This window comes from Pelobates fuscus, chromosome 13 (assembly GCF_036172605.1).
Source record: "Pelobates fuscus isolate aPelFus1 chromosome 13, aPelFus1.pri, whole genome shotgun sequence".
Lineage (NCBI taxonomy): Eukaryota > Metazoa > Chordata > Amphibia > Anura > Pelobatidae > Pelobates > Pelobates fuscus.
Window position 1 is genome coordinate 82,802,778 of NC_086329.1, and position 15,220 is coordinate 82,817,997.

Sequence of the window (15,220 nt, forward strand, 5' to 3'; positions counted from 1 at the left end):
GAAGTGCAGAAGAGGTCCATTGCATACAGATTGGTCAACAGGAGCACTTGATCCCTTTGTATGCTGATGTCATGATTACTGATCGGCAGATACACTGTGCAGCACTTCCTGGTTCACCGATCAGGCCCCGCCTATGCTTCTGATGTCACCTACCTGGGTTAAAAGGAAGCTGCAGGTAATATCAAGGGCTCAGTCAATTTGTTTCATTTTGTTACCAAGTGCCATCTGAGTTCCCTTTGTTACCAAACTGTGTACTGAACCTTCAAAACCGATATTGCTGAACTCTTTACTCCTTTGACTCGGAACGGACTTAGACTACTCTCATCTCTTTACTCCAAACACATATTGTTAAACTACAGACTTCTTAAACACAGAAAGGACTCCCTCTAATCACCATCCTCCACAAACAAGCTAAATTCTTCTGTTATACTGGGAAATGCTGTATTGTTCAAGTCATTCAATTTAATACTCTCTAAGGGTGAATCCAGTCAATACAAAAGTCTGTGCTTCAATATATTCCTGTATTTAAATTGCAACCTGAATATATCCTGCACAACTCCTGCATTTACACTTCTTGTTTATACTCTGCATATAATTCGATTGGACATTGTTTAAGTATTCAAATAAGGATCTGCATACTAAGGATTGAATTGCTACTAAAGGTTATTATGTTATCTCAAGACCTAAGCAATAAAACACTTTAAATATTTTCAAAGTGACAGAATTTTTTTTTTTCTAAATCTGCAATTGAGTTCCAACCGACATTTATTCCTAAGTATTACAGCTGACAACAAATTTTTGACATGCGCATTTTCACTTATCTCTGTCACTTATCTCCCCTCCCTCTCCCCCCTCCTCCCCCCCCCCCCCCCCATCCCCATGATATTGTAAAGCTCTACGGAATCGGTTGGCGCTATTTAAATGGCAATGATAATAATTATAATAACTGGATTGGTCAAATAAGAGGCCAGATTATCTAGGGATTAAAATCTGCCCTACATTTGAAGAGATTATATTGGTGAATTACAACTACTTATTAGACTACTTAAGATCTCTTGACATGTTGGAAAAATCTCGAGGTAGCATGGATGGGTTGAATAACTATTGTGAAAGCTCACATACTATCTTAGATCCTTTATTTGTTTAGAGTTCTCCCCCTACAAGTCCCCCAGGGTATATTAAATCAATTTGAGATTTTGTTTACAAAATTTGTGTGGAACGCTAAGAAACCAAGAGTTGCGGGATCTATTCTTAAAAGAAATGTAAATACTGACGGACTGGGTTTTCCAAACCTTTAATCTTTACATCAGACATGTATACTATCTCATCTCCTAGCTTTGGGACAGTAAGAGTAAAAACAATATATTGGGAGACATTGTTGCAGAGGAATGGATCCCTTTCTACTTAATTGGCCTTCTCCAAGTCAGGTGAATAAGTAAAATATTGCATCAAAATTAATTAAGGATATTATATCTACATAATATAAAATATATATATTTTTTTTTTTTTAAAAGAGAAGAGGTTCACTTTAAAGAGTCACTATAGTCACCAGAACAACTACAGCTTATTGGATTTGTTCTGGTGAGTAGAATCATTACCTTCAGGCTTTTTGCTTTTAAGAGAAAATGCAGTGTTTACATTACAGCCTAGTAATAACTTCACTGGCCACTCCTTAGATGGCTGTTAGAGATCATTCATGGATCATGGCTGCCTAAAATGCATCCAAACATTCAGTATCTCCTCCCTCTGCATGCAGACACTGAACTTTCATCATGGAGATGCATTGATTCAATAAATCTCTATGAGGAGATGCTGATTGGCCAGGGCTGTGTTTGAATCATGCTGGCTCTGCCCCTGATCTGCATCCTTGTCAGTCTCAGCCAATCCTATGGGGAAGCACTGTGATTGGATCAGGCTCCCACTTCTGATGATGTCAGCACACTGTTTGTTTTTCTGAGTCTAACAGCATGCAGAGTTACAGCTTCAAGCTTGAATACAGTAAGATTTTGCTATATTTATGGAGGCATGAGGGGCCCAGGGGGGCTAGATGGTGGATTTAACACTATAGGGTCAGGAATATATGTTTGTGTTCCTGACCCTATAGTGATCTTTTAATACATACTACATGCCTTGTGAGTACAGGCAATACTAGTTAATCTAAATAAGTACAATATTTTTCTTTGTGATCCACCATGCTCTTAGAATAGTTTCAAATATTTTAAATATGGATGATAACCTTATAATAGATTCTATGATGTGGCCTGCTGGCTGTTTTGTTTTTTGTCTTTGTTTGTTTGTTTTTTCTTTCCTTTTTGGATAAATGATGTAATTAGTTTTTTGGTATTGTTTTGTGACCATAAGATTGGTTGTGGAAGATGTTTCTATTTATGTAAATTATGAGAAAACCTTTCAATGAAGATTTATAAATGTAAAAAAAAAAATATAGTAGGGAATAAGAATAAGTATGGAACTGTTGTTACTGGGGGAGTGACCAGGGGCTTGGGAACTCCTAGCCACTGGGAATGATTTGGACCTAACTTTTGTGGGGTGAACAAATGTACTTTGACATTAATACCCTCAACTCAAAGCCCATGGGCGGTGGTGGACAATGGCATGTAACCTGTCCATCACCTGTATATTCCATGGGCCCCATCTCCATAATATTAATATCCATAATATAAATATTACTTTTTAAAAATCAGACAATGAATGCATTTGCCTGATTGTTACAATTTTGGTTCGGTTAGCTGATTTCCGAATTGGCTTCAGAAGTATGAGAACGTCTATTCAAAATTGAATCAAGTAATTTTCAAGGAATATTGCACATCTGGACAAAATCAGATGTTTAGTGAATAATACCAATTTTAATAAATAGTTTAAAGGATCACAATAGGGTCAGGAACACAAACATGTATTCCTGACCCTATAGTGAAAACCCACCATTTAGGTGGCTTGTCCTCCCCCACCCTCCCCCAAGCAACCCCTTGGTGACATAATCAGAATTGTTGATTTTTAGCCAATCCAATGCTTCCCCAAGGGGGCGGGGATAAACAACATTTTGGCCAATCAGCACCTCCTCATAGAGATGCATTGAATCAATGCATCTCTATGAGGAAAATTCAGCGTCTCCATTCAGAGCGTGGGGACGCTGAACGGCAGGGCTGCTTACTGTGCAGGAAGCCCCTCCAGTGGCCATAGGAGGAGTACCACTTGCCTGAAGGGAGCTATTATTATTACACTAAGCTGTAGTTGTTCTGGTGACTATAGTGTCCCTTTAACAGTGTTCTTTAAAAAAACAATACAAAGGTTTATTTGGGTAAATTCTATAATTGTTGTGGGAATGTGACTTTAAGTAGATAAAAAGACAATATGTAAAACAGCCACAGAACTCGTAGGATTATATTTAACTAATTAGTATAACATTTCGGGTTAGATCTAACTAATTATTATAACATTCTTTTATCATAAAGTTATCTGCAAATGTTCATATTTTTCTAATTTTTGTTACAGTTTTAGTTTTTCCCATATATCTTTTGTTTATAGCCGATGATTAATATCATTACTGGATATAGCAAAACACCATTACAGCATGAAATCTATACAGTGCCAGCCTCGCCCTCTGTTACATTCTTCTATACCTCAGCTTGCATACAGTGCAAGCCTCTCTCTGTCATAACACTGCTACACCGTGACCGGTATACAACGCCAGACTCACCCTCGCTTACACACTGCTCCATCATCACATCTGGATGATATCAGTCTGCTCCTCATACTCCAGCACTGTGATATTTTAGGCATTTTGTGGAGTATAGATTATTTTCCAACCATTTAGAATTTGAACTATTGCTAACACTAACCAAAGGCTATTCTCCAGAAAATCAATGATGCTGCCCCTTTAAGATGTATGGACAATCAAGTAATATGAGCTACTGTTTTACAGTACTGGCGCCAAAACATTTAGATTTTCTCTGATAATGTGAACATGAAGCAGCCATCACATTCCTATAGCTTTATTTGTTGTCAGTCACTAAATGTTTTCTTTCTCTTTCAGTGTTTTCCCAAAGAATAGAGCATTTGGAAGATGTTAAGTGGTTCCTTAAGCTTTATCCCAGCTGTTAAACCACCTATGTCCTGATCTGAGAGAATTATTTTATCATTAAAGGGAAACTCCAGTGCCAGGAAAACAATCCGTTTTCCTGGCACTGGAGGGTCCATCTCCCTCCCACCCCCCAATCCCCAGTTGCTGAAGGGGTGAAAACCCCTTCAGTCACTTACCAGGGGCAGCGACAGGTCCCACGTCGCTGCTTCCTCCTCCCCCGCCGCTCCTCCTTCTGGTTACGTCGGCCGGTGGGCGAGACTGATCTCGCCCGCCGGCCGAGGAGACCTAATGCGCATGCGCGGCAATGCCGCGCATGCGCATTAGCGCACCCCATAGGAAAGCATTGAAAATGAATTTCAATGCTTCCCTATGGGGAATAGAGCGACGCTGGAGGTCCTCACACAGCGTGAGGACGTCCAGCGACGCTCTAGCACAGAAAACCTGTGCTATGAAGCAGGAAGTGTCCTCTAGTGGCTGTCTAATAGACAGCCACTAGGGGAGGACTTAACCCTGCAAGGTAAATATTGCAGTTTTAAAAAAACTGCAATAATTACACTTGCAGGGTTAAGGGTAGTGGGAGTTGGCACCCAGACCACTCCAATGAGCTGAAGTGGTCTGGGTGCCTGGAGTGTCCCTTTAATAGTACAGTTCTCACCGCAGCTCTTGCAGGGTAGAGTCTGGGTGTCTGAGACCCTCACACAGAAGCTTTAATCCTGAGTCCTGCAGGTTATTCCCTGACATATCCAGTTTGGTCAGAGATCGGTTTTTGATAATAACAGAGCGTAGATCCTCACAGCAGGATGAGGTCAGACTACAGCCTAACAACCTGCAGAGAAATGAGAGAAACACAACAGATAATGTGTACTGATCCATTACTTGCCATTACCCATGTGACAGGTAAATGTTTAACGCTATAAACAGTAAAGAATACCCAAAGGAAAAGTTGTTAGCACAGGTGATACTCGAAAAATTTGAATATCGTGCAAAAGTTCATTTATTTCAGTAATTCAACGTAAAAGGGGAAACTAATATATGAGATAGACGCATTATATGCAAAGCAAGATAGTTCAAGCCGTGATTTGTCATAAGTGCGATGATTATGGTTTACAGCTCATGAAAACCCCAAATCCACAATCTCAGTAAATTAGAATATTGAGAAATGGTGCAATATTCTAGGCTCACAGTGTCCCACTCTAATCAGCTAAGTAAGCCATAACACCTGCAAAGGGTTTCTGAGCCTTTAAATGGTCTCTCAGTCTGGTTCAGTAGGAATCACAATTATGGGGAAGGCTGCTGACCTGACAGTTGTGCAGAAAACCATCATTGACACCCTCCATAGGGAGGGCAAGCCTCAAAAGGTAAATGCAAAGGAAGTTGGATGTTCCCAAAGTGCTGTATCAAAGCACATTAATAGAAAGTTATGTGGAAGGGAAAAGTGTGGAAGAAAAAGGTGCACAAGCAGCAGGGATGACCGCAGCCTGGAGAGGATAGTCAGGAAAAGGCCATTCAAATGTTTTGGGGACTTTCCCAAGGAGTGGACTGAGGCTGGAGTCAATGCATCAAGAGCCACCACACACAGACGTATCCTGAACATGGGCTTCAGATGTCGTATTCCTCTTGTCAAGCAGCTCCTGAACAACAAACAACGTCAGAAGCATCTTACCTGGGCTAAAGAAAAACAGACCTGGTCTGTTGCTCAGTGGTCCAAAGTCCTCTTTTCTGATGAGAGCAACTTTTGCATCTCATTTGAAAACCAAGGACCCAGAGTCTAGAGGAAGAACGGAGAGGCACACACTGCAAGATGCTTGAAGTCCAGTGTGAAGTTTCCACAGTCTGTGTTGATTTGGGGAGCTATGTCATCTGCTGGTGTTGGTCCACTGTGCTTCATTAAGTCCAGGGTCAATGCAGCCGTCTACCAGGAGATTTTGGAGCACTTCATGCTTCCTTCCCCAGACAAGCTTTATGGGGATGATGACTTAATTTTCCAGCAGGACTTGGCACCTGTCCACACTACCAAAAGCACCAAAGCCAGGTTCAATGACCGTGGGATTACTGTGCTTGATTGGCCAGCAAACTCGCCTGACCTGAACCCCATAGAGAATCTATGGGGCATTGCCAAGAGAAAGATGAGAGACATGAGGCCGAACAATGCAGAAGAGCTGAAGGCCGCTATTGAAGCATCCTGGTCTTCCATAACACCTCTGTAGTGCCACAGACTGATAGCTTCCATGCCACGCCGCTTTGAGGCAGTAATTGCTGCAAAAGGGCCCAAACCAAGTACTGAGTCCATATGCATGCTTATACTTTTCAGAGGTCTGATATTGTTCACTCCTTGTTTTATTGATTGCATTTAATATTCTAATTTACTGAGATTGTGGATTTGGGGTTTTCATGAGCTGTAAGCCATAATCATCGCACTTATGATAAATCACAGTTTGAACTATCTTGCTTTGCATGTAATGCGTCTATCTCATATATTAGTTTCCCCTTTTACGTTGCATTACTGAAATAAATTAACTTATGCACGATGTTCTAATTTTTCGAGTATCACCTGTATTTGTTGTCAGTCACTAAATGCTTTCTTTTTCTCACTGTTAGAGTTTCCCACTCAGATTAGAGCATGAGGAGTGAGTTAATGGTTCCCATAGATTTATCCCAGCTGTTAAGCCCTCCATGTCCTGACTGAGAGGATTATTATATAATTAATAGTACAGTTCTCACAGCAGCTCCTGCAGGGTACAGTCTGGGTACTTGAGACCCTCACACAGATGCTTTAATCCTGAGTCCTGAAGGTTATCTGACAGACACAGTTTGGTCAGAGATCGGTTTTTGATAATAACAGAGTGTAGTTCCTCACAGCAGGATGAGGTCAGACCACAGCCTAACAACCTGCAGAGGGATGAGAGAAACACAACAGTTAATGTGACCTGATCCATTACTTGCCATTACCCCTGTGCAAGGTAAATGTCTAACCATATGAACAGTAATAATTATCCATAGGAAAAGGTCTTTAGTATTTGTTGTCAGTCATTAAATGCCCCCCCAAGATTAGAGCTTGAGGAGGGAGGGAGGGAGTTAAATGATTTCAAAGCTTTATTTCAACTGATAAACCCTCCAAATATTGATCTGAGAGGATTATTATATAATAAAATGTACAGGTCTCACCACAGCTCCTGCAAGGTATAGTCTGGATGCCTGAGACCGTCACACAGAAGTTTTAATCCTGAGTCCTGCAGGTTATTCCCTCTCAGATGCAGTTTGGTCAGAGATCGGTTTGTGATAATAAGAGAGCGGAGATCCTCACAGCAGGATGAGGTCAGACCACAGCACTGCAACCTGTAGAGATATGAGAGAAACACAACAGATAATATGACCTGATCCAATGCTTGCCATTACCCTGTGCCAGGTAAACATTTAACCATATAAACAGTAAAGAATATCCAACGGGAAAGGTTGTTAGTATTTGTTGTCAGACACTAAATGTTTTATTTCTCTCTCAGTTAGCGTTTTCTCCCAAGATAAGAGCAAGAGGAGAGATGCCAGTAAATGGTACATAAAGCTTTATCCCAGCTGTTAAACCTTCAATGTCCTGACCTGAGAGGATTCTTTTTTTTTTTTTTTTTTTTTTTTTTATTCTTTAATACTGAAATATGTAAAATACATGGTTTTGACAGTGAGACAGATAGATACAATCACATTGCGTGTGACATATGTGGCATTAGTATGTGACAGGTATAAAACATTACATTGACATGTTGTTTGACATAAAGTATACTGTATAACCATACGTTTTTCCTTGGGACCTTTGTTCAAACACACAGTCAATAGAATTTTATATTTAACATAAAGAATAAGAAAAGAAGAAACTAAACAACTAGAAAATGTGACATTGACGTATGTTGTTAGTATACAACTCTCAGACCTTGAGCAAGTGTCTATGTTTCTTCCTAATAACTGTATTCACCTGGGAGGGGAACAGGGAACCAAAGACCCCACACAAAGCATCATGGGATGAACAAGATATTGACCTGAGAGGATTATTATATAATTAATAGTACAGGTCTCACCACAGCTCCTGCAGGGTACAGTCTGGGTGCCTGAGACCCTCACACAGACACTTAACTCCAGAGTCCTGCAGTTTATTCCCTGACAGATCCAGTTTGGTCAGAGATCGGTTTGTGCTAAAAACAGAGCATAGATCCTCACAGCAGGATGAGGTCACACCACAGCCAAACAATCTGCAGAGAGATGAGCGACACACAACAGATAATATGACCTGATCCATTACTTGCCATTACCCATGTGCCAGCTAAATATTTAACCCAGCGTTTTCCAATTGGTGTTCCGCGGAACCTTGGGTTCCCTGAGAACAAAATTGGCGTTTCTCTGTGATTCCCCACAAACAAGATGGCTACCGCTACCTGCTATTCCCGGAAGGTCAGAAATAGCAAAGATTGCGCAACCACAATCTTATTAACAGATCATGGGAGCGCGATCTTAAGCCCGCCCTGCGGTCAGCCTGCCCTACTGTCAGCCATTTTCTATCACTCGTGGTAGAGAGTGATAGAGAGTGGACCTGAAAGTGCAATCTCTGTTAGGGACATTTAAAGACTCTGTAAGGTAGGGATATTGAAAGACTCTGTTAGGGTCATTGAACGGCTCTGTTAGGTAGGGGCTGTAAACTGTAAACTGAAAAACGTTACTTGGGTTGGGCTTCTCGTCCATTTTTTTTTCTTTGTTAAACTGTTTAAAAGTGTTCACATCTTTTTGTTCCAAGACTGACTCAAAATCCTGCTTCAGTTAAGTTCTTTCTAAGAGCTCTATAAAACACAGCAGGCTGGGGGAGCTCTTCTTGCGGCCGCAGGGGAAGCTCTTCTTGCGGCCGCAGGGATAACTTGAATGGCGGCCGCAGGGGAAGCTCTTCTTGCGGCCGCAGGGGGAGCAGGCTGTTCTGTCTCTGCTCCCCCTCCCTCGCGCGCTAGAAAGAGACCGGCGCCGGAATATGACGTCATATTCCGGCCCCGGTCTCATTAAGCTGCGCGCGAGGGAGGGGGAGCAGAGACAGAACAGCCTGCTCCCCCTGCGGCCGCAAGAAGAGCTTCCCCTGCGGCCGCCATTCAAGTTATCCCTGCGGCCGCAAGAAGAGCTTCCCCTGCGGCCGCAAGAAGAGCTCCCCCAGCCAGCGGCCAGCAGACCTCCAGCGGCCACTAGCCCACCCAGCCGGTCTTTACCTGTCACCCACAGGTAAAATTTGTAATTCTGTCAGTGTAAGTGTCTGTGTCATGGTGTGTGTGTCTGTGTCATGGTGTGTGTGTCTGTGTCATGGTGTGTGTGTCTGTGTCATTGTGTGTCTGTGTCATTGTGTGTCTGTGTCATGGTGTGTGTGTCTGTGTCATGGTGTGTGTGTCTGTGTCATTGTGTGTCTGTGTCATGGCGTGTCTGTGTCATGGTGTGTGTGTATGTGTCATTGTGTGTCTGTGTCATGGTGTGTGTGTGTGTGTGTCTGTGTCATGGTGTGTGTGTATGTGTCATTGTGTGTCTGTGTCATGGTGTGTGTGTCTGTGTCATGGTGTGTGTGTCTGTGTCATGGTGTGTGTGTCTGTGTCATGGTGTGTGTGTCTGTGTCATTGTGTGTCTGTGTCATTGTGTGTCTGTGTCATGGCGTGTCTGTGTCATGGCGTGTCTGTGTCATGGCGTGTCTGTGTCATGGCGTGTGTCTGTGTCATGGCGTGTGTGTATGTCATGGCGTGTGTGTCTGTGTCATGGTGTGTGTCTGTGTCATGGTGTGTGTGTCTGTGTCATGGTGTGTGTGTGTCTGTGTCATGGTGTGTGTGTGTCTGTGTCATGGTGTGTGTGTCTGTGTCATGGTGTGTGTGTCTGTGTCATGGTGTGTGTGTCTGTGTCATGGTGTGTGTGTCTGTGTCATGGTGTGTGTGTCTGTGTCATGGCGTGTGTGTCTGTGTCATGGCGTGTCTGTGTCATGGCGTGTCTGTGTGATGGCGTGTGTCTGTGTGATGGCGTGTGTCTGTGTCATGGCGTGTCTGTGTCATGGCGTGTCTGTGTCATTGTGTGTCTGTGTCATGGCGTGTGTGTATGTGTCATTGTGTGTCTGTGTCATGGCGTGTGTGTATGTGTCATTGTGTGTCTGTGTCATGGTGTGTGTGTCTGTGTCATGGTGTGTGTGTCTGTGTCATGGTGTGTGTGTCTGTGTCATGGTGTGTGTGTTTGTGTCATGGTGTGTGTGTCTGTGTCATTGTGTGTCTGTGTCATGGCGTGTCTGTGTCATGGCGTGTCTGTGTCATGGCGTGTCTGTGTCATGGCGTGTCTGTGTCATGGCGTGTCTGTGTCATGGCGTGTCTGTGTCATGGCGTGTGTCTGTGTCATGGCGTGTGTCTGTGTCATGGCGTGTGTGTATGTGTCATTGTGTGTCTGTGTCATGGCGTGTGTGTATGTGTCATTGTGTGTCTGTGTCATGGCGTGTGTGTATGTGTCATGGCGTGTGTGTCTGTGTCATGGCGTGTGTGTCTGTGTCATGGCGTGTGTGTCTGTGTCATGGTGTGTGTGTCTGTGTCATGGCGTGTGTGTATGTGTCATTGTGTGTCTGTGTCATGGCGTGTGTGTCTGTGTCATGGTGTATCTGTGTGTATTTAAAAAGTGTTTTTACTCACCTTTTTTTTTTCTCCCCACGCCGTGCTGGCCTCCCCTCGACTGGCCCTGCCTCTATGGCTGACAACATCAAGCATGATGATCTGAGCCAATCCAATGCTCTGCCATAGGATTGGCTGCAAAGGCCCTGATAGTCCACTGTGCAATCACGCTGTGCAGCACTGACACAGGAAGCACCTCTAGTGACTGTCTGAGTGACTGTCACTAGAGGTGTCACTAGGAAGCAATGTAAACACTGCATGTGAGAATGCTTAATGTGTGTGTGTGTGTATATATATATATATATATATATATATATATATATATATATACTCAACCATCTGGGGTGGCAAGACATTGCCTTACATATTACATACGGCAATATATGGCGCAATGACTTATGGGGCTGGCATAGATTTTTTTTTTCCAGGGCTGCTTTGTATCCCCAGTCCGGCCCTGAAAGTTCCAAAATGTAAGCTATTGTAATCATATATTCTTGAATACAATTCTATGAATTTACACTCGTTTAAGTAGCAAAATTTCTAATTGCAATGTATCCATATGCAAAACACAATTTACTGACATGACCCCCTGAGGAGTGTGTGCACTAATCCTCAAGGCACACTCCTGGGAGTAATTACAGAAATGGGTAAAACAAGGGGGATGTATAGAAAAAAGAAGGGGAAAAAGGAAGCCAAAAGAAAAAAAAGTAACCCTAAGGCTACTCAGAATGGGCTACATTGACGTGCCTTCGAGGGCACCCCTTAAAAAATGTCTACCTCCCACCAGTTGTGTATACGTTAAGCTAAATCTAAATAGGAGGGCTACACCATACCCCACCCCTTGCCAAAAGATAGCAATTGTAGGATAATTGTAGGAAGTATAAAACAAAAGATGAGATACCATCACAATCTCAATAGGAAAAAAATAATAAATAAAATAAAAATGAAAGTGGTGCGTGTCTCTGAGGTCAGTATATAATACTAAAATCTTCCCATATCTATAGTGCACCAACACAGAACCATCCCGACACGCGTTTTCGCCATTAACTGGCTCTTCCAGGGCATACCCTTGTTTTACTGTTATCTGTAATTACTCCCAGGAGTGTGCCTTGAGGATTAGTGCACACACGCCTAAGGGGGTCATGTCCGTACATTGTGTTTTGAATTCTATCCAAGAATATATGATCACTATAGCTTATATTTTGGAACTTTCTATATTATGTTTATATTTTAAAATCATCATTTGATTTTTTTTAATGATCCAATTAAAAGTTATGTTTTAACTATTATTACTTGCTGGGTTGCTCTAGCCTTCATTTTCATTTTTTTATGTACTTTATCCCTATTCCTTTCTTTTTGTTCTGAGAAAGAAGATACAACAAGAAATCAAGTTCCAAAATAGTTGAATCTACTGTTCCGCAATTAAAAAAAAGAAAACCATACAATGCTACCCAATCTTCTTCTCAAACAAAGAAAACATGAGGCCAGTTACTTGTCGTTTGGATTCACAAGTGCCAGAAAGGAATATTTTCCTGAAGCACAATGCTTACTTTGCATGAAAAGAATATTGGCAAATAGTTTATTTTTATCTCAGTGTTTTCCACTCAGATTAGAGCATATGGAGTGAGTTAATGGTTCCCAAAGCTTTAATCCAGCTGTTAAACTCTCCCTGTGCTGACCTGAGAGGATTATTATATAATTACTAGCACAGTTCTTACTCCAGCTCCTGCAGGGTACAGTCTGGGTGCCTGAGACCCTCACACAGATGTTTTAATCCTGAGTCCTGCAGGTTATCTGACAGATCCAGTTTAATCAGAGATCGGTTTGTGATAATAACAGAGCGAAGATCCTCACAGCAGGATGAGGTCAGACCACAGCGCTTCAATCTGTAGAGACATAGGAGAAACACAACAGATAATGTGACTTGATCCGTTACTTGCCATTACCCTGTGCTAGGTACACATTTAACCCTATAAACAGTAAAACAAATATCCAACGGAAAAGGTTGTTAGTATTTGTTGTCAGTCATTAAATGCTTTCTTTCTCTCTCTCTCACTTAGTGTTTTCCCCACAGATTAGAGCATGAGGAGGGAGCTAAATGGTTCCCAAAGCTTTATCCCAGCTCTTAAATCCTCTCAGGTCTCCTGATCTGAGAGGATTATTATATAATTAATAGTTCAGTTCTCACCGCATTTCCTGCAGGGTACAGTCTGCGTCCATGAGACCCTCACACAGACTCTTCAATCCTGAATCCTGCAGGTTAGTTCCTCTCAGATCCAACTTGGTCAGAGATCGGCTTGTGATAATAACAGAGCGAAGATCCTCACAGCAAGATGAGGTCAGATCACAGCACCGCAACCTGCAGAGAAATGAGAGAAACACAACAGATAATGGGATCTGATCCATTACTTGCCATTTCCTATTTTCTAAGTCAAACTTGTCTTGCTGGTATTGTCAAAAACGAGAAGGGTTTTTTCACCTTCCCCTGTGAGAAGAAGGGGAGAAAAACGCAGACAAAGAGACAAGGCTGAGGAAGAGGCTCCAAGTACTTCAGCTGGTCCGAGCAGGCTTCTTCCAAAGGCAGCCCGGCCGCAGAAAGAGCAGAGAGGCAGAGCTGGTAACCCCCGGGTGGGGTTCATTTTCAAAAACTTGTAAATGATTTTTAATTTAGCTGATGTAGTTAAGTCCTGGGGGAAGGGAGGGCTAATCCAGCTCAGGCTTGGGGGGTTGATACCAACAGAATCCAACGGGAGGTAGCAGAGGAGCCTAATATGGAACAAGGTGTTAGTGAAGTTTGTAGGAAAGAAGCCTTGGCATGTGAAAGCTCCCCTTTGGGCTTTCCTCTGACTAAGACAGTGAAAGAAAAAAATTGGCAAGTTATTACATTGATTCTCTATTACCAACCGTGAAAGATTCAAAACAAAGTGAAGAAAGAAACAGGTTTCTAAAACACTTAATAATTGGCTACATGCCTTTTGTATATTCTCTGCCGTTTCAGGTGAAAAACAACCAGAAAAATGCAGTGAATTATTCAATATGTTGACACAGTTCTGGAGGCATTCAAAAATCATGGTGGCTCTGCATGGTATACCTATGACGAGATGTTTCGTCAGCAACTGGGAGTCCATCCTAATTTTTCATGGAGTATGAAAGAGGTGGGCTTGTGGGTGAGCCTAATGATGCCACAAAGGTTTTCCTTTAACAGATTTAATATCAATACACAACAAAAAATGGAGCTCGTATATAAGGTGGAGAAGTAGTGGTCACCAGCTCTCAAGGAAGCAGGCTGAAGGGTCAGTGTTAGGACCCGCTTAGGGGGGTCTGCCTTGACGTTGGCAGGCGGGCATTCCCTCCAATGGCCATTGGAGCAACTAAATGACCTCCATTTGTCTAAATATAGATAGGGATTAAGGAGAGAGCGCAGGTAACTTTTTCTTTTCTTTGTTTTTTTACTATATATTGGGGCTGATGTGTACTGTAGTTCTTGCTGCCGGCCCAGTAGTGATGGGAGTGAGCGCAGGACTTCTCTTTTTGTAAATAATAATATGTAACATGTGCGACAGTATCAGTGAATATTTAGGGTAAAACAATAAGCATACGATATGGCAACAGTTATGTCACAATTAAAGATCGCTTAAAAGCAACATAAGTTAGATTAACTTTTAAAGGAGTTACATGCAAATTTACAAATAATTCCTCTAGAAATTATTTAACAGTTATTTCCAACATAGATGCATTTTTAGCAAAACTACAGGAAACTTTCAGAGTTCAGCTAGAAATTCTTTAACACAGAATGTAACACAGAGCCACAGAACCACAGAGCACAGAGTACGGCAGCACAGCTTCAAGTCATAAAATTCCTAGAGTCTGTCAGTCTGAATCACACTGAGCTAACTCGCTTACTTCTGGCTACAATTCTCACAGGTTAAACACTTTAATATTGCAACTAAAAATATACAATATTTCTTTACGGCCCTTCCAGGTGAAGGAGTCTATGGCTCTCTATAGTGCTTGTATGTCTGATTTGATGTATGGAATAGGGATAGCCTGGAATTCGAACAATAATCTGGGGAGTAGATTCATTTTTATCATTGTGATCTACTCCAGCCACGAGATATTTAGTGGGCTCCATCTTTTTAAGTCTTTGTGTGCTGTTTTATATAGGGGTGCGAAGTTGGCGTGGTATAGGGTATCGGTATTGTTTGCGAGCTTGATGCCTAGGTACGTGAGTGAGGTTGGGCATATATGAAAAGGTAGGGAATTTTTAATGTTGGTATGAGTCGTTCTATCAATCTGCAGTGGCAGTAGGTCAGATTTTGACAGATTTAGTTGGTAACGTGATGTTTTGGAGTATGTGTGGAGCAGTTTGAAGAGGGCGTCTAGGGATGTCTTAGGGTTGGTGAGTGTCAGGAGGACATCGTCTGCGTAGGCTGCCACTTTGAATTCTTAGCCTCTGAACTTGAGTCCCTTTATT

General features: G+C 42.2%; 1 protein-coding gene and 1 long non-coding RNA gene across 6 annotated transcripts in view; one reads left to right on the top strand and one right to left on the bottom strand.

Annotated features, from left to right (window-relative positions):
- The window catches only part of LOC134582550 (uncharacterized), a 447,686-nt gene that overhangs the window by 290,379 nt on the left and 142,087 nt on the right, over positions 1-15,220 (top strand). The window lies entirely within an intron of this gene.
- LOC134582549 (NACHT, LRR and PYD domains-containing protein 3-like) overlaps positions 1-15,220 on the bottom strand; it is an 89,793-nt gene that overhangs the window by 8,169 nt on the left and 66,404 nt on the right. The window contains exons 6-11 of one of the 5 annotated variants that reach the window (XM_063439221.1): positions 12,935-13,105; positions 12,465-12,632; positions 8,167-8,337; positions 7,265-7,435; positions 6,821-6,988; positions 4,755-4,925 (exon numbers count right to left, since the gene is read on the bottom strand). In XM_063439221.1, the coding sequence (XP_063295291.1) occupies positions 4,755-4,925; positions 6,821-6,988; positions 7,265-7,435; positions 8,167-8,337; positions 12,465-12,632; positions 12,935-13,105 (1,020 nt within the window). The remainder of the gene's footprint in view (positions 1-4,754; positions 4,926-6,820; positions 6,989-7,264; positions 7,436-8,166; positions 8,338-12,464; positions 12,633-12,934; positions 13,106-15,220) is intronic. The other 4 variants (XM_063439224.1, XM_063439223.1, XM_063439222.1 and 1 more) reach the window with 4 other exon arrangements.